The sequence below is a fragment of the Sinocyclocheilus anshuiensis genome, unplaced genomic scaffold (genome assembly GCF_001515605.1).
Source record: "Sinocyclocheilus anshuiensis isolate Anshui unplaced genomic scaffold, SAMN03320099.WGS_v1.1 scaffold76, whole genome shotgun sequence".
In the NCBI taxonomy this organism is placed as follows: Eukaryota; Metazoa; Chordata; class Actinopteri; order Cypriniformes; family Cyprinidae; genus Sinocyclocheilus; species Sinocyclocheilus anshuiensis.
This window is the reverse complement of record NW_015557067.1, coordinates 726,207-744,983: the sequence shown is the minus strand read 5'-3', so window position 1 is coordinate 744,983 and position 18,777 is coordinate 726,207. Positions and strand designations below refer to the sequence as shown.

At 36.3% G+C, this 18,777-nt stretch overlaps 1 protein-coding gene across 3 annotated transcripts in view; it reads left to right on the top strand.

Moving 5' to 3' along the window:
* The window catches only part of LOC107676691 (vascular endothelial growth factor C-like), a 37,357-nt gene extending 31,663 nt beyond the window's left edge, over positions 1 to 5,694 (top strand). For all 3 annotated transcript variants that reach the window (XM_016471334.1, XM_016471336.1, XM_016471335.1), the window contains exons 6-7: positions 2,744 to 3,062; positions 4,633 to 5,694. In XM_016471334.1, the coding sequence (XP_016326820.1) occupies positions 2,744 to 3,062; positions 4,633 to 4,747 (434 nt within the window). In that variant the 3' untranslated portion in view covers positions 4,748 to 5,694. The remainder of the gene's footprint in view (positions 1 to 2,743; positions 3,063 to 4,632) is intronic.
* The last annotated feature ends 13,083 nt before the right edge of the window (positions 5,695 to 18,777 follow it).

Here is an 18,777-nt window from a genome sequence, read left to right as displayed (position 1 = left end):
TCCACAATCAACACCCTGACTACGTGTCAACAAAACAAAGCCTACAAAAACACGGTTGCGTTTCTGTAGAGAGGAAAGCTGCCATAATAGCTGCTTTCAGCTTTGTGGCAATTGTTCAAGCCAAACAAAAACATCCCCAGCAAAGTGTGCTCATTTAAAATGGAATAATTACTAATTCTTACCCTTCTAACTAATCTCAAACCTGAGTTCTTGTGCAGGTGGAGCATGATGTAATTCAGGTTCAGTGCGATGGTAGTGACATACTTGTCTTCCTTACGCTTAGTAAATATGACAGGTCAAACCTGTTGTGGATATAGCAGTCTGTTGGTTTATGCACACAGCATAAGAATGCATAGAAGACCCTAAGGCTAAAATAGTCATACAAATGTGTGAGTGCAGTTAAAAACAGTTGCACACATATTGGGGCATTATATTAAATTTGAAAAGACAGGTTGATTTAGTGTGGATGGTTATGTTCCTATAGCATACTCGCCAATTTTGTTGACTGTCATGCTGAAATGGAATAATAGATTTGCGTTCAGCTCCACTGTAGGGGTTTGGGGAGTGAAACGGGTAAAATTAATCTTTGCTAAAGCAGACACACTAGGAGGAATGTTTCGGGACTGTTATTATTTTTGCTTGCTTAATGGAAAAGTCCCACATCACCTTTTACTTGGCTCAGTCTGTGACAGATAAGCTTTATACTGCATACAGTAATAGCACATTACCTTGTGGGTCAGCTTATTTTGACCACTAATAGCATTACGGATTCATCTCTTTCCAGTTGTGTAATTTCATATGTTCCCTCTCAAACATATAAATGCTCAAATGTAGCAAGATCTTCCTCTGCTGCAGTGGCAGGTTACATAAGACGAACTGATGCTATACTGATATAAATGGTCATCTTGTTTCCTCTAGTACTCTCTCTCTCCCACCTCGTCGCCATGTCTGTTCTGTATGTCCTTTGAGGCACATAAACATAGATGAAATGCTTTGAGAGCAGTTATGTGGCTTGACCATGACAGAGAACCATTGCATAAACACTGATTGCTGTCAGAGCGTGCAACTTTGGCTGGATTTTGTTTGGTGCTTGTGAAGCAGCATTTTGCAGTATGGGGTATATTTTCTTTTGTTTCCGTGTGGTGTGAATGAATTCATTTTTTAAATCTGTGGCTTGATTGTTGGAGTGTCAATGATAAGAGTAAGATAAGAGTGTCTAAGATAAAGTCCAAGATAAGTTTAAAGCATGTTTTGAGAGATGCACTTTGTTTTTGTTTTTTTTTAACTTTCATACCATTTTCTAAATATGTTGTTTACATTTATTGAATTTAAAAATGTCAAGTAAAAATTTATGACATTACCTAAACTGTGATTGTACATCTTAATCATTATTTTCAACACATTTTGTAACCTGAACTAACTTTGCCATGTTCAGTTCTTTTCTTTCTTTTCTTTATTCATTATGATATCAGAACAGTTGTATCACCCAGACCCTTTGACTTCTAAAATATAAAAAAAAAAGAAAAACTACAAATGTGTTTATTACAGAATATGTGTATTCATTGCAAATCATTGCAAGTATGAAATGTAGTTTTGAATGTATTTTTGAATACATTAATAGGTCCGGACAAAGTGAGTGTCTTGTCATTGGCCATAAAGAAGTTGGTGCCCAAAAATGATTTTGCACAGACTGCATCTGATCTGCTCAATTCCAGTGACCCAAATTATATATCTACCCTAATTTAGCCAAACTTAAAATAAATAAAAATAAAAACCATTTATCCAACCTTTGAATACCCTAAAAGTGTTTCAGAAACAACAATCTAAATCCAACACCTGCAGAAATGTGCGCCCCATGTTATTCTAACCAATATAAATGCTGACTTGAATCTCAATTATGGTAAATGAGGTAAACCCCATATCTCTCAGAGGGAATACATTCTGTGAAATCATATATGTGAGTTGAATCCACAGTGACATATTTAAAAAAATCCCTCTGTGTTGTGAAATAAGTTTTTAAAATGTGGTTATTCCAACAAAACCAGACCAGTATGGTGCCTTTCCACTGAAAACCAAATACAGTTTTTTATTTACGGTAACTGGGCAGTTTCCCCAGAGAAATGTCTTGAAACGTCAACGGCAAACCACACTACAAAAATACCACTGACATGCCATGAATGTGACAACAACTTAGTTAAAATCATAATGGTTTAAATGACATAACAGTTTGTCTATTTTGCAAGGTTCTCTGCACATATGTAGAGCAACAACATGCTAACAAAAAGTTAATGTGACTGTTTATAAACTCCTTCTACAGGACTCTAATTCTTCGTAATGTGGCCGTGATTTATTTAATCATCAGAAAACACAAACACTCATGACAAGAATTCACTTTCTCTCTTCAGCCAAGTTTTTAGGCCATTTTGTACACTCCAAAACAAAGGAAGGAATATACTGTAGTAGAGTTGAATTAGCCACCGAATGTAATGTTTTCATCAAGATGTAAAGTAAAACATCTGTTTAGACCTTTTGGGGTAGCATAAGGAATGCTGGGAAAGGCTGTATTGCTAAACAGTTTATCATGTCTGACAAATGTACATGCTGGACATTGTTCTTTACTTGTGTAACGCTCTGGGAATTGGCCAGGCATTCCATAGCATTGACAAAAGATTTCCTCACAAATGTAAAAATAAGTTGTAACATAAAATAAGGGCTTCTTTATTTCACTTCTCTCCATCCGCAGACTTTGAGCAGGACTTCTGCGGTCCCGACAAAGAGCTGGATGAGGAGACTTGTCAGTGTGTATGCCGAAAAGAGCTGCGAACGGCAGGATGTGGACCGCACCGCTACCTGGACAAGAACACCTGTCAGTGTGTGTGTAAAGCGAAGCACTCTTCCTGCAAGCCTCATCAGAGCTTCAACAAGGACACCTGCCAGTGCACCTGCAGCAAGGTGTGTCCTAGTAGTCAGCCTCTCAACCGCACCAAATGTGTGTGTGAATGCACAGAGTCCCCTAACAAGTGCTTCTTAAAAGGAAGGCGGTTCCACCCGGGTACATGCAGGTGAGAAAAAAGTTTGCTGCTATTTATCAAATGTAAAACGATTGCCTTTTCAAATACTGAAGGAGAGTCATAACAGTCTGCCATTGGAGGGACAGAATGTCCCGCCCCAAACTCATGTCATTGGTTGAGTTCATGTTGCTGGTTCTGCCTCACTTTGCTGTATGAATTATGCTGACAGGGCATGCAGCCATTACAATTCCTTTTAGTTTTAGTCATCAGTTTGATATTTTTAATTTAATTTAAATATAATTTAATAAAATAATTTCCCATAATTATTTGATTTTATCTGCAAAAATTCACACAGCGTTATATATAGAATATAGCCTATAGAAAGCAAGGAGGGAAAATAAAGGCTTGGTTTCATAAACAGTATGAGTTAAACCAGCTCCAAGATGATTAACTAAATGTTTAGTGTGATGTGGCTTTTCATGCTCTTTCCCTCTCTGACCTGTGCAACTGAAAAACCTGCATTTCTACTAGTTTCAGTTTCTCAGCCCCAAGGCCCTGTACCATTACCTCATTTTAAGTTGATTTACACTGTTTATGTGAGAGCAGGAATCAAATGTCTTTGGTGGGGCCTAAAGTCTGTGGGGTAACAAATGAGGTCTTATTTATTAACATTGTTTAATGCATTTGTTAACATGAACTAACAATAAGAAATGTATTTTTTAAAAGCGTTTATTAATCTTTGTTAATGTTAGACAATATACAGTTGTTAATTGTTCATATTAGTTCAGTGCATTAAGTAATGTTACGGATGTAAAATTTGATTTTAAATATGTATTATTAAATGTTGAAATTAACATTAAGATTGCTGTAGAAATATTGTTCATTGTTGGATAATGTTAACTAATATATTCTTGTAAAGTGTTACAATAGGTTCACAGCCTCTTTTGTCAAAGATTTACAGTGTTTCTGTCAGGACCACTATCGTCAAAGATGATTGACAATTAGCATACAGTTTGGATTGGCGGTATGGTTCTGTTCTGGGCAAGAACTCCCTGCGCCTCCATGCAGCCTAGCATGGATGAGAGCAGGGAGAGCAGCAATAACCCCCCAGGGTAAACAGAACAGAACTAACATAAATGTATTGCAGATATTGTTAAAGTTCAATCATTTTATGTACACATTTTAGAATTAGTCTGATTCAAGGAGAATCAGAAGGCTGAATCCCGACTGACAGAGGAGGAGTTGGGGATGGAGGAGGGTAATTAGCTATTGAGCAATGCAAAAACTGCTGATAATACTGAGGGACCTTATATATGAATGCTTAGATAGGTGTCGTAGTCCCATAGGTAGATGGGGATCAGCTGAAGGTCAGCTGATGCGAGCTTGACTGACGTGGCCTGCCAGAACTAACGCTACGCTTGCTATTTGTATCCGTTTCATCATTTTATATTTTTTAAATGTTATTATTAGCTTTTTTTGCACATTGATCAACTTTCTACAAGTAATACTGTGAATGGTGTTTTTTAAATAGCTCTTGACAAAATGTTACTGCTGCACTTAAATGCTACAGTGATGATGTTTGATAGTAATACCATTTTTTTTTCCCATCTCTTTTTCTTAGTTGTGTCAGGCCACCATGTAACGTGGACCCCAAGAAAAGAGGATGTAACGATAATGAGTATTTCAGTGAGGAACTGTGTCGCTGTATACCCACATACTGGGGGAGACTGAACTAAACACAACTAACAGCTCAGGTGGCGCTGAATACTAACGGACACACTGGCATTTGGAGCAGTGCTATGTTCGACTGCTGCTTATCTGACTCACATGTGCTAGTCATGTGGACAAGCGTGGAGTAATGGGAGACAAGAAATGTCCACATTCAACCCCACATATCAAGCATGGGGTGAGCTATCAAGGACCGAGAGAGATATTTCTAAAGGCTGGAGCCATGTTTTTTCATTGTTTTAATTGAATTGTCTATTCGTATTTGTCAGATAATGATTATATAATTTATTGCCATGAAATGTTTTGAAACTCCCTTGTTCATAGCATTCATTTCGAATCTCTGCGAAGAAAAAACACTGTGATCGATATTTTTGTATCATGTTAAGTCCCGTAAAATAAAGTATAAAGTTGTATTATATATTGTTAACTTATTTATAAGCTAGACTATCTTATTGAAATAATACTGCACATGATTCAAATGTATTCAGTTTTGACTATCAAATATATGCACCTATCATTCCAGATTAAATTCTATCAAACTGACAGTGCAAGCCAGCAAAGAGATGTTTTTTTTGTTTTTGTTTTTTGCTGGAAGCATTGCTTGTTGACAGTCTAAGACCATTACGCAAGTCAACCAACAATACTGAAGACTGAACGGAAATACAGCACATAAACCTGGATATCGACCATTAATAGCTGAAAACCGGTGCTACTGTACATATATGCAGTTCCATAAGAGTTACATGAGTGACAATATACGCTGGGATGAATGGAATCCACATCACATCCAACCTGCCTCCTTAAGAAAAAGCAGTATTAAGTGGAGAAAGTCCTTTTAAGACTTTTGACCTCAGTAAATAAATACATAGGAGGAATGTGATTGGCCCAACTCCACTTGGTATCTGCTACAGTTTCAGCTTGACACTGTAAATATAATAAATCACCTCTGCTTCCATCCCAGTCCTTGTGTCTGAGTCTGCCAAAAGTGTGCGTGTGATTTTTCACTGTTTCTCATTCAATAGAAAGTAGCTCCATAATGGAACCATAATCTTCATCCATCGGATGAGAAGGATCAAAAACAAGCTCTGGAGCTAAATCCAGCACGTCTTTTGTCTTCAAGCATATTCATACAGCAGGTGGCCTCTTTCCCTTGTGTTTTAACCTAAGCCAACACACACACACACACATACAGTGGCATGCAAAAGTTTGGGAACCCCTTGCAGAATCTGTTCAATTTTCAAAAGAAAAAACAAAATAAGAGAGATCATACAAAATGCATGTTATTTTTTATTTTGTACTGTCCTAAGATATTTTACATAAAATATGTTTACATTTAGTCCACAATAAAAAAAAATTGCTGCAGTTATTAAAATAACCCCATTCAAAAGTTTGGGAACCCTTTGTTCTTAATACTGTGTGTGGTTACCTGGATGATCCACGACTGTTTTGTTGCATATGACAAAATAAGAGAGATCATACAAAATGCATGTTATTTTTTATTTAGTACTGTCCTGAGTAAGATATTTTACATAAAATATGTTTACCTTTAGTTCACAAGAAAGAAAATAGCTGAAATTATTAAAATAACCCCATTCAAAAGTTTGGGAACCCTTGGGTCTTAGTACTGTGTGAGTCCACTGTTTGTTCTGAACAGTTAAACTGAGCACTGTTCTTCAGAAAAATCCTCCAGCTCCTGCAGATTCTTCAGTTTTCCAGCATCGTTTGCATATTTGAACCCTTTCCAGCAGGGACTGTATGATTTTGAGATCCATCTTTTCACACTGAGGACAATTGAGGGACTCAAACATAACTATTTAAAAAGGTTCAAACATTCACTGATGTGCCAGAAGAAGAAACAATGCATTAAGAGAATCAAAGTAAATTGTACTTAATTTGTCTTCCGGGAAACATGCAAGTATCTTTTGCTTCCGAAGGGCAGTACTAAATGGAAAAAAAATATTTCAACAAAATAAGAAAAATTTGGACATCTTCATGTCATCATCTTAATGCATCGTTTCTTCTTCTGGCACATCAGTGAATGTTTGAACCTTTTTTAATAGTTGTGTTTGAGTCCCTCAATTGTCCTCAGTGTGAAAAGATGGATCTCAAAATCATACTGCTGGAAAGGGTTCAAATAAGCAAAAGATGCTGTAAAACTGAAGAATATGCAGGACATGGAGGATTTTTCTGAAGAACAGTGCTCAGTTTAACTGTTCAGAACAAACAGTGGACTCACACAGTACTAAGACCCAAGGGTTCCCAAACTTTTGAATGGGGTTATTTTAATAATTTCAGCTATTTTCTTTCTTGTGAACTAAAGGTAAACATATTTTATGTAAAATATCTTACTCAGGACAGTACTAAATAAAAAATAACATGCATTTTGTATGATCTCTCTTATTTTGTTAAAATTATTCACATTTTCACAGATTCTGCAAGGGGTTCCCAAACTTTCGCATGCCACTGTGTATATATATGCTCACACATCCCCTCCTCTCCTCTTTAGTTCTAAGTTCGCATCACTTTTACATCTGGAATGTATTTCCTCTTCCTTCTCTAACATTGCATACTCTGACATGCTACCATGGACTTTATGCTGTAAAATTTTGCACAATTTATCTATTTACAGCTGAAACGAAGTTTCCTGTAACCTGGATTGCAACAGATTGTACCTTAGCCATCTGCATCCGCTGCACAATCCCAAGAGAGACCTGATAAAAATAACATGTGTGCGCTCACAGTGAATCACCGTGAAATAACTAGAAACAGCCGCCCAGTCAGTGGATATGAGTATTTGAGAATGGAGGGGGAGCAATGTCTGGCCTGATTTTCCCCTTTGCTTTGGCTTACTTGTTCATAGTGAATGAATACGAGGTTTACATTTCAACATGTACCCGACATTGGGTTTTCGTCTGGTGCTTGTATATTCCAATGAACTAGAAACGAAAACAAGTACAGACATGTAAATAAATGAGTGGTTTGTTCTGTTAATTTAAAGAACTAGAGTTTCAGACGTCCCAGATAGAATGTTTATACAATGTAAACAAAAATAAGTGACGACCGAAACACAGCACAACAACGAATTTATGGATATATGCGGAGTAACGTAAATTTGATTATGCATAGAAAAACTTGTGGTAGCCAGAACATGTCAATAAGCAGAAATATGTTACACTGCTGAAGAAATATCTCTCCCTGTGTGTGGTCCTGGGAACCTCAGCTAGAGGTCATCAAATACATCCTTAAGTCCATAAAAGCTATAATTTCTGCCTGTATTTTACACCTGAATGGGCTCCAGTATCATGCACCTGGCATCATTTAGGTGTCTGCCGCACTGCCAGGTTTTGCATTGCAGTTGAGATCACTGCTGTATATGCTGTCCTGTCACACACTGGATGCTATGTAACTTAACTCACCTGCACATGATTTTAATATTGAATCAGATGTACAAAATTAAGTTGCAGTTGGTTAGGGATATTATTGCCTTCCTGTACATTATCTACACATGACACCAACAGGTCTGCATTGTTTGCATGTCCCTTTAGGGGAAATGCATAATTTATTTTCGAAGCTGATTGTGGAATCTGTTTGTATCATTACTAAGGGTCCTGCAATCAGCTGAGTCCCGTCCTCATTTGTCTGAATGTCCAGCATGCAAATTTATGCTTCCAATCACTCACACAACTCCCGTTGTCAAGTTTCTGTTCAGGACATTTAATTAAAAAAATTCTTCATTGGAACAGATTTGGAGAAATTTAGCATTACATCACTTGCTCAACAATGGATCCTCTGCAGTGAATGGGTGCCGTCAGAATGAGAGTTCAAACAACTGATAATAACATCACAATAATCCACAAGTAATCCATGCCATCAATGAATGTTTTGTGAAGTGAAAAGCTGTGTGTTTGTAAGAAACAAATCCATCATTATGGCATTTAAACTTTAAACAATTGCATCTGGTAAAAATGTTAAGCTGTGGATGGTATATGAGTGAAAGTTTTGTTTTACTTTGCATTGTTTGTGGGCTACATTTTTAAATTTATGCATGCATATATTCGGTTTATTAATTTCAGATAACTTGCACTTCTAAACTTCTTTTTTAATAATACTGCTGCTACTACTACTACTAACAACAATAAGAACAATAATAATTAAGAGAGATCCTTATAGAATGCATGTGTAGTTATCAAAAACCTCTCTGCAACATTTAGGAATGTTACTGTTTGGGTATTAAAAGTGAAAGTTAACCTTTAGTGAGTGTGCATTGAATTTATTTAATACACGAGTTTCAGAATTTGAGTTGAATTACTGAAATAAATGAACTTTTCCACGACATTCTAATTTATTGAGATGCACCTGTATGTTCTTTACACAAAAACCTCCATGTAACGTTAGTTGGTTATAAACAGTAAAACCTACAAATAACTTTCCTGTAACAGTAGAAGTTGTGTTCCAAGGACGTAATGAAAAGGGAACCATATAGTAACATTAGAGGAACGTCTGTGTTTGCTGGGTATGCTCTTCAAATGATTGAGACATGGAATGACTCCCTCTCAGTGTCCCTGACAGACCCAAGAGGGAGAACATGGAATGACTGACTGATTGGCCCGGAAAACAGACCCCATTTCTTTCTGTTCTCTCAGAGGCCATAAATCATGGATATTTCAGACTGAGTTCCTGAGGGGTCACAGTATTTGGCCTCTTTGCTGATTTTATGGGTCCGGCAGCATTGGGAATCATGGTTGTCCTGCTGTCACTCAAAGTTGCGTGTTAGTAAGTATAGTCATATGAAACGGTCCATATTATAGTACAATAAGGCTGGTCAACCTGACCTACAGGATGCAAATCCTTCCATAGCACCTCACCCTCTTCCTGCCCAGTCAGTCGAGCCAGAGCGCACCCTCCTACATTTTCCTCCTTGCCTGAAACCACCAAACCACCACAATAAACACACAAGTTTAAGAAGGTAAACACCTCCCAACCACTTCTCCGCTAAAAGATTAAGACTTCCTCTAAAGTCTAAATTAGACGTTGCCTTATTTCCCACGTCTCTGCCTTTCAGCAAATCAATCAGTCACAGGCCGACCCCAACACACAGTATCCCACACAAGTTTCAGAATGATGGCTGGGGTCTAAATGTTCATCTCTTGAAAATGACAGCAGCTTCTGGGAGCAGAAAAATGAGCTGTCTGCACTAAACAGCATCCAACTTCATCTCCTCAGCGAGTCGGTCCGGCATGAATTCCGCTGAGGCCTTGCTGACAAGAGAGGCCAGAATAAGCATCAGTGTGCCCTGGTGGGCCTGCTTTTTTTTAGCGTGTGGGAAAAGGAAACCATTAAGTGATTATGAAAAATTAATTGAAAGGGCAAGAAAGAGAGGATGTGGATATTGACAAGTTGGGAGGGTGTTTTTCCTTTCAGCAATTAAAGCCACCCCATGTACGTCTGGGAAGAAACAGCCAGGGGTCAACAGCCCTGCTATAGACACAGACTTCTCAGAATCCATCTATCTCTCGGTACTTTTTCTATAGCATGTCATTTAAACTTAAACATGACATTCCTTCTTTTTGGAGAGCCTAAAATAGTTATAATCTATCAAGATAAGCTTTCGAAGCAGATGCCATTTCAAGCCATTAGGTCTGTGATACTTTGGAAAATATGGCCTAGAATAAACACGTGTGTACATTAAGCTTCTAGCAGATACAGGATTTTTAGCACATCTTCGTTCATTTCAAAGAGAGTAAGGATGGAACAAAACTAGAAATAAAAGCACATTTCACACTGGTGGTCTAAACCAATCCAATCCAATCATCAGATTACAGTCAAAATAAAAACAATGGTCACATTTGGACAGAAATATCAATGACCAGTTCAACCTGCAACAAGATCTATGTGATATTTTGACAATCGGTAGGAAAGTAAACTTCAAATTGCTCTAATTTCACACTATGATAGCTGAAGCGTCAATTGAGGGTTGTCTTATTTTTACAGCCATGCCAATTATTTCCTTTGGCTGCATTAGGATGTTTTGGTTTGATCAATTTTTAATTTTACAATTTGTGCTCTCCCATGGATAAAGACTGTGAGTAACATTTGAGAAAACAAATGATCTTGTTTTTTCAATCTCTGAGAATAGTTCACTTATTAATGGTTATTATTATTTCATATTATCCTATAATTAGTTCAAGCAATGTAGTCCTCATTCACAGATATGCTATCCAGTTGATCCTTTTCTGGACATTTAATCTCTAAAATGGTGTTTGTAAAAAGTCCCTTAAAGCATTTAAAACTAATTCGAAATGCAAATGGAATGCATCATTTCAGTATATAGAAAAAGACTGCTTTCTGCTGGTTCAGGCTGGCTCAAACTTGGCTGAAATAACATGTTTAGTCAATAAAAACCACAGTTAAGCAAGTCCAGCTTGTCACAGCTTCAGTGTGTTTGTTCTTGAGCTCACTGGATCTTTTAAAACCACGACAAAGATGATGTTGAGCATATTTATTGCAGTAAGGCAAGTCAGCGTTCAAAACTTATTTTAATATTCACTAAAAACAACCTTTTAATTAAAATTTCAGAGAATCATTTCAGAAGGTCCCATTTGAGATTTCATGTTATGATGTTAATACTTAGTTTGTCTTTTGTCCTATTCAGCATGGAAATTACCAGACGTCACATCATTGTGCAATAAAATCATAATCAGATTAATTTTGATTGTGATCAGCTCCAAATAAACATGTGAATAAACTAAAAAGTAAATAGATCTCAGTTTGTACAATGACTATTTTGTGCCGTTTTAAAGGTCATGTTTACATGATAATCCACAATGCAGAATCTATTATACAGTCACATATTCTGCATCATCTTACCCCTTAAAAAAACTTGTGGACAGTAGAATTTTCAGGAGCCTTTATGAATATGATCCATTGTTTCTAAATCCATCTGATAATTTCCATCTGTTCTCAGCCACCAGCATATTTGGGAAATTCCTCCATTGTCTATAGAGGACTATGTGTGCTGTTTGGAACAATTTTCAAATAGGACCAGTTGTATGTGCAGATTTTACAAGCATTCTTCAAGCCATAAACACAAAGGCCTACTTAAAAGAGAAAGCTTCAGCCTTACTTCTGGAATTGCTTTGTGTCATCTGGGAACTGTTAGATTAGGCTTATTCTGTCAATTTGGTCGGATACTGATGTTTTGAAGCCATCTCACAGGTCGCTTGCACAAACAAGAGGAGATTTACCATTGCTCTCCGCTAAGGTCCACAGCTATATTGGAGTCTACAATGGTTGTTAAAACTTTGAGAATGAGCTAAATCACAGGCAGGATCTATAAATGCATGGCTTTAGGCTGTTTTGGGCTACTATAGCCTGTAAATGTAATTCGCACACTCCAGATGTAGTCTGAATCCATCTGAAACAGCCGGTGGTGCCCAGCAACACAAACACAAATTCACAGTCTTGCTTTTCACACTTTTAACTTTACTACTCTTGGAGAAAGCCATTTTGCAACACATTTTCACAACTGAGCTCCATATAGAAGACGAGCCCCGGTGCCCAGCAACACAAACACAAATTCACAGTCTTGCTTTTCACACTTTTAACTTTACTACTCTTGGAGAAAGCCATTTTGCAACACATTTTCACAACTCAGCTCCATATAGAAGATGTGTGGCTTAATGAAACAAAACTAGCCAAGAGGAGAGGTTCGTTGAAAGCCATTTCTTTGCATTAACAACTGAGTTGACCCAGACCCCCTCAGCCCACCTGCTTTGCCTTCAGTTGGTTCACATTTTCTGAATATATATATAAAGAAATATGCAATTATAGTGCATATAATTACTTGAATGCACCTATTTTATGTTATTTTATGTCTAATTCGATTTTTTGGTGGAAGAAGGGGTGACAAAAAATGTCAGGGGGATACAACTTTATATTATAATGAAGAACAAAAGTCAAAAAAAAATAATTTCATTAAAAAAAAATTATTGAAAATAAAAACTGCATTAAGTACATTGGCATAATTTTATTATTAAAGAAATGTTTCATCTTAAACCTCAGAGGACACAGAGCACTGCTATTGCAAATCAGAGAAACTTTTGTTGTCAAAGCACATAAGTAATGTTGTCTAAGTATTATTTCAGCTTTAACCAAAAGCAGGGTTATGTTTTCTCATCGAATTCTAGAGGGGATAATGATTTTGAAACCATATATTCATCAAGCAGTTCAGGGGATTTTAGATTTATTGTGAACATCACCTTCTTATGTGAAGACATTATGATGAAACTCTTTGAATGTTTTAAATATAGTCCAAACCACACCAGCCATAATAATCTTAAGTGTCAACATCAGTTTATGTTTTCGTTCAGTCAAAGTCTACTAGTATGTCACTGAAAGTACATACTAAAATTAAATCCAGCTTCTAAGGTGAAATGAAAATTCCTCTCTCATATTTCGTCCTTTTCCCGGCAATCATTTTTTTATCATACACATTTATCATTACATTGAAATTCTTTCAAACACTGTTGCTCAAAGTTCAATTTCATTAATTTCAGGATTTAATTTTAACACTAACTTTAACACTTTTTTTTTTCTTTTTTTTTTGCACAAAAGCAGTTTGTTGTCAGTTTGTCTCCTAGATACTCTAAGACAATAACAAGAGTCTTGACTGGGTCCAAGAAACTCTTTCAAGGATGGCCAATATCCTCAGAGGCGGGAAGGAAACGGTGTCAATTGCCCTGCTCTCCAGATTGTCAGATAGTCTTCAAGCCACTGCGACCCGTTCACACCATATATTACATCATAGAACCCATTATTTACTATCATGCACTCTTCCTGCTATAGAAATTGAACACGACTTATGACCTTTTTAAGGGGCGAAGCAGGAGCCACTGAGAATCCCATTATATGTGTTAGCTTGTGTTTCAGGAGATGGGTGTGTGCTGGATTGGACATACAACAATGAAAGAAGGTGGACTGTGTGAATTCGCAGTCCTCTCACAGTGTAAGAATTGTGTAGATACTTCATGCCACATCATATTATCTTTGTGTGTGGTTAGAGTTTTGGAGGTGGAACCTACAGTTCCTACTATAATCCATCTGCCCAAGTGGTATTTAGGAATTATTATGTTTTGAATAAACCGGTTCAACTGATTCAATGACTGATTCATAAAGACAGTCACTTATTCCTGAATGAATCAGCATTTTTTAACAAATTGTTTGAATAAATGATTCACTGACTCATCCATAAAAATGGCTGCATCTAGATATGTATACTTCCCTACTATATAATAACCAAATGTGAAAAGAGTATTATGTCCAAATTCACAGTTTTCCTACTACTTTCCTACTACCTACTACTTTCAGCGAAATTCTGAAGTGCACGTCCAATGAATAATTAACTATCCCAAGAGGCCATGAGAGTGTGTGAAATTATGAAACTGACGCAGGTGAATTACTTTCATGCTACACACATTCGTATTACATAGAACATACTTTCTAATGGTCAAAGTATCAGCTAATTCAAATGAAGTACCCACTCATCATGGAATCATGGCATTTGAGCAAATCAGTTAAATTAATGATTCAATGGCTTACTCATAAAGATGGTTTTAGGTTGAATCAGGATTTTTGAACAAATCGGTTGAGCGAATGACCTTATTAACTCACTCATAAAGCCACTCATAGCCCTAACCACCAAAAATTTCCACCAATAATGGATGGAATGACTGTAACGGAAAGTGACTTGACTTGGAATGCTGCTCAAGCGATCAAATTCAAGGATTATATATATATATATATATATTCAGCTTGCATTCAGGTTTGGCCTGACACTGCAGCCAGCAACATACGTTTGGCATTATCATGTAGGAAACTAAAGGTTTGAGTGTAGCAAATAGCATCGGTCTCCTGAGATGCAGCTGAAGCACAATACGTGCACTTCATACATAAAGTTTTCTGAGGCTTGTTGGAGTCTTAGCAAGGAAAACAGACACCTTTGAACTCCAGTGATTCAGATAGCCCTGCTCCTCGAATCTGTTTTACTGATGATCCTTTGCACTCCGTACTCTCCCCTCAAGACAAACAAGCCGAACAACTGAACACTGAATTTGACATGGGCTGGAAAGGAAATATCGAGTGATTGTTGTTGAGACTGGCCATTTTCGTTTTGGAGAGACAAAAGACGAACAGCCAAAGCGTCGCACAGAGAAAACAAACACTATAATCTGAAACACTGACACATACAACAGTGGAGTCTCAAGCAAGAACGTACAATAATCTATTCCAAGCAAGGAATTTGTTATTTAATTTACAATGGCTATACCTGAATACTTGTGTTTCGATGTGAAATGAATCAGACAAGTGGAATGTGTAGCACAGAGGTTAGAAAAACATGTGTCGTTTAAAATAAGCACAACAGCACATCACAGAGTGGCATGAATCTCTATTCTATCTATAGGAAATGGCACGAAGCAGAATTCCTTAAATGCCACAGATGGACCTCAGCCCAAAATAATGGCAACTATTACAATGAATTGCATTGGGAATTAGAGGAAGAGCATATGGAGACAAGGCAAGATTCACACAAACAGCATCTGTGGCATTCTGTTTGAAGGACTTCAACACAATGTGGCCCTGCTTACTCAAGTCCCTGTGCTCCGGTGGTGCTGCCCGCCACCTGACTCCAGAACAGGAATTATCTGCCATGGAATATCTTATTAATTCCTGTTTACACAGTCCACTTCCACAAATACATGAATTGTGGGGTTTTTTTTATGGTCAATGCATTTAAGCAAACTTAACCCCAGACTAAGGATTTTTTATTTATTTATTTATTATATGTTAATGTGAAACAACATAAACATACATCTTAAAGGAAAAGTTATGTAAATTCTCTCAACATCAATGAAGTAAAGGCTGATAATGAAGGAGCTTTTGTGGTTCAGAATGACGAAAAGCATCAAAGAAGCAGGTCATAGTATTTGTGTGCTATATTTCATACCTTCTGAATAAATTAGTTAGTTTTCTTGTATATACTGAATCGCAGATTTTTCAATTTACAAGACCTGTGATCTTCTATGTTAGCCCCCCATCTCTGATCTATTGGTTACATGCTTAGTTTTTCAAGAGACAGTGAGAAGTTCCAGCTATGTGATCATTTGGTTTTGTTATAGTATAAAATCCCTCTTATTCACCACAGTCACTTCATTTTAAACCTTGGTTTGTATCTTATTTTAGTGAAAATGTCCAGAACGTTCTCTTTTGGGCCAAATGGCTCACAAAAATGAGGGTGAATTTCCTCTTATTATTCACTCCATGTGTACTATAGCAAAACAGCTTGAATTGCTACAATTATTTCTATTACGCATGTTGAAAAATTGAATGTTGGGTACAAATATTTGGCCTATTTCCTTTCACCTGCTCTCACTGAATAAGAAACCTTGATCTTTTGTTCCTTTTGTGTCATACCGTGTTGCCCTCACAGGAATGAGATGTGCAATTGTGCAGTGGGTTACTTCCCTCTGTTCTTTCTTTCTTTCTTTCTTTCTTTCTCATTGAGTGCCCTTGTTCCAAACCTCATGCATTGTTAAATGAATTGCATATTTCACCCACCTGAAAGCAGAATATCTGGATAGTTTCAGGACATCTGGACACTCCACTCGACACAAAAATAAAAACATGATTATATTACCAAACACTGAAAATGCTGTCAGGTCATTGATTAGAAAAACAAGTGTTATGCCATTTGGATGTGGCCACATGATGACTTTTGGTTCTGGTTCCTCAGCCAAATAGTAAATGACCTTGTCAGTCTGTGCGGAGTTAATAATGGGTTTCAATCACAATCAATATTTTTTTGCATTGTGAAATGTTCTTTTTTTTTTGGTAATTAAAAAAAAATAAATACTATTGTGTGACAGATAGATTTGAGACAATTAAGAAAGCAGAGTATAGCATTTTTGTTCATTGTATTTGGACTGATGAGAGATGTTTTTCCACATTAGTTCACTGAGTTTTGTCCAAGAGACTTGTGATTTTAGAATGAGTTCACACATAATAACGCTATCAGAGTAATGCACGGAGACCTGGAATTTGTGTGGAAACAAGAAGAATGTGTTAACAGTTCCAACGAAACTGTATATATTTTTTGGCACATTATCACAAGCAATTTATGCTTTGGTGTATTAATTCAGTCACAGTGTGTATCCAATTAAAATACTGTAACAGGCAAAGTGAAGTGTTCAGGTGCTGCCATCTGGTGAATGAATCTGGAAACTGTTAATTAAAAACTATTAATTTTTCTCCCAAAACTAGTTGATTTGGGTGTTATTACACTATGTAATCTAAGTAGCCTTGCTACATTACACACAGAATTTCAAATAACAAGTAAAAAAAACATTGGAGAGACACATTTGATGCAGTTTAGTACCAAACACACTCCAAAACACCTAGTTGTAATTTTCAAATAAACCCAAAGAGCCTGATTATTTGGTTCAGGTGTGTTTGATTAGAGGTGGAATCAAATTCTGCATGTATGTGGCTCTCAAATTAGCAGAAATGAATAACCCTGGCCTGAATGATTGTGCTTCCTTTAACCCTCTGGCATTGTTCGGTCATTTTAGACCGGAAAAAAAAAAGTTTTGAAATTTAAAAAAATCGCTACTTCGTCGTAATGGTACGAAACAAGCTGACTTTGATGGCAGTCACTATGTGACCAAAAAAAAAAAAAAAAACCCGTGGACTTGATTCGAAAAAGCTAAATGGTTTTTTTTTCCATTCACGATGCAGAAAAATGTGCACAGCAATGAAGGGGTGACGCTCTTAAATATCAAGAGTGCAAAACAGACATAATCCGCCCACTCCCCACAGACACATATGAACTAGTGTGACTATAACACACAGCATGTTCTTGCAAATATGTGAAATAAAATCAATAATTCAGCCACAATAAAGTAAAAACACAGACACCAAGGAAGGGGTTACACTCTAAAACATCAAGAGTACAAAATAAGACACTCAAGCACACACTCACTTACACACAGACACACAACATACTATTAATCACACAAATGAACTGGTGTGACTGTTACAATATGGCCAAATTGAGCCAGAAGATTCAAATAAGAGGTTGAAATCAAATTGATTAACCTCTGATAAAGCATTCCTGTTCATATTTGTTACATTTTTGCTGAACTCTGATGCTGTGTGTAATAAAATGTATGTCTTTGTGTTCAGGTTTGACTGTAGTAAAATTAAGGCAAAAACTGACATTTCAAACCAACATTAAAAAAAAAAATATATATATAAACCTTTACAAAAAGTTGTCTTTGAGAATGTCTAAATATAAATCCAAATCCACAACTTAAAAAAAAAGAATTTATGTCTAAAAACAACTAGAGAATTTATAAGCCTTTTATATAGAGCTCTATAGGAATCTAGTGGCTATACCACGGAATTTCAGATGTTTTTTTCTTTTTTTACTCCCACCGGATGGAAATAATCTGCCTTTAAAAATTGGATTTTAAAGGCATTGTCTCTATTTGAACATGAACTACTGCCATAATTGAGAAATAATATAAAAACATTAGAAATTTTTTTTTTTTATTATTTTCTATAGGAAAAATTGATCATAATTATTACATAAATATTCAATAGTACCATGAAATTCTCTCAAAATACCAAATAAAAAATATTCAATGGGAAAAATGTATCATAATTATTCAATATAAATAGTACCACTTAACATAAATATTAAATAGTACCACAAAATTCCCTCAAAATACAAAATAAAGAAATAAAAAATATTATCGAACAAAAATATATTACATTGATTTCACTGAAAATAAAAAAGTTACTTTTGACCACGAACAACACAAGTGTGACTCCCAAATGAACAATACCAGAGGGTTAACTGGTTATTACATGTACGTTTTCTTTGATAAATTGATGTTTTCTAACTATCCAAAACACACAATTTTTTAATAAAAATATTACTATCTGCATGAGACAATAAGGAAAAACCAGAGAATGATTTTTC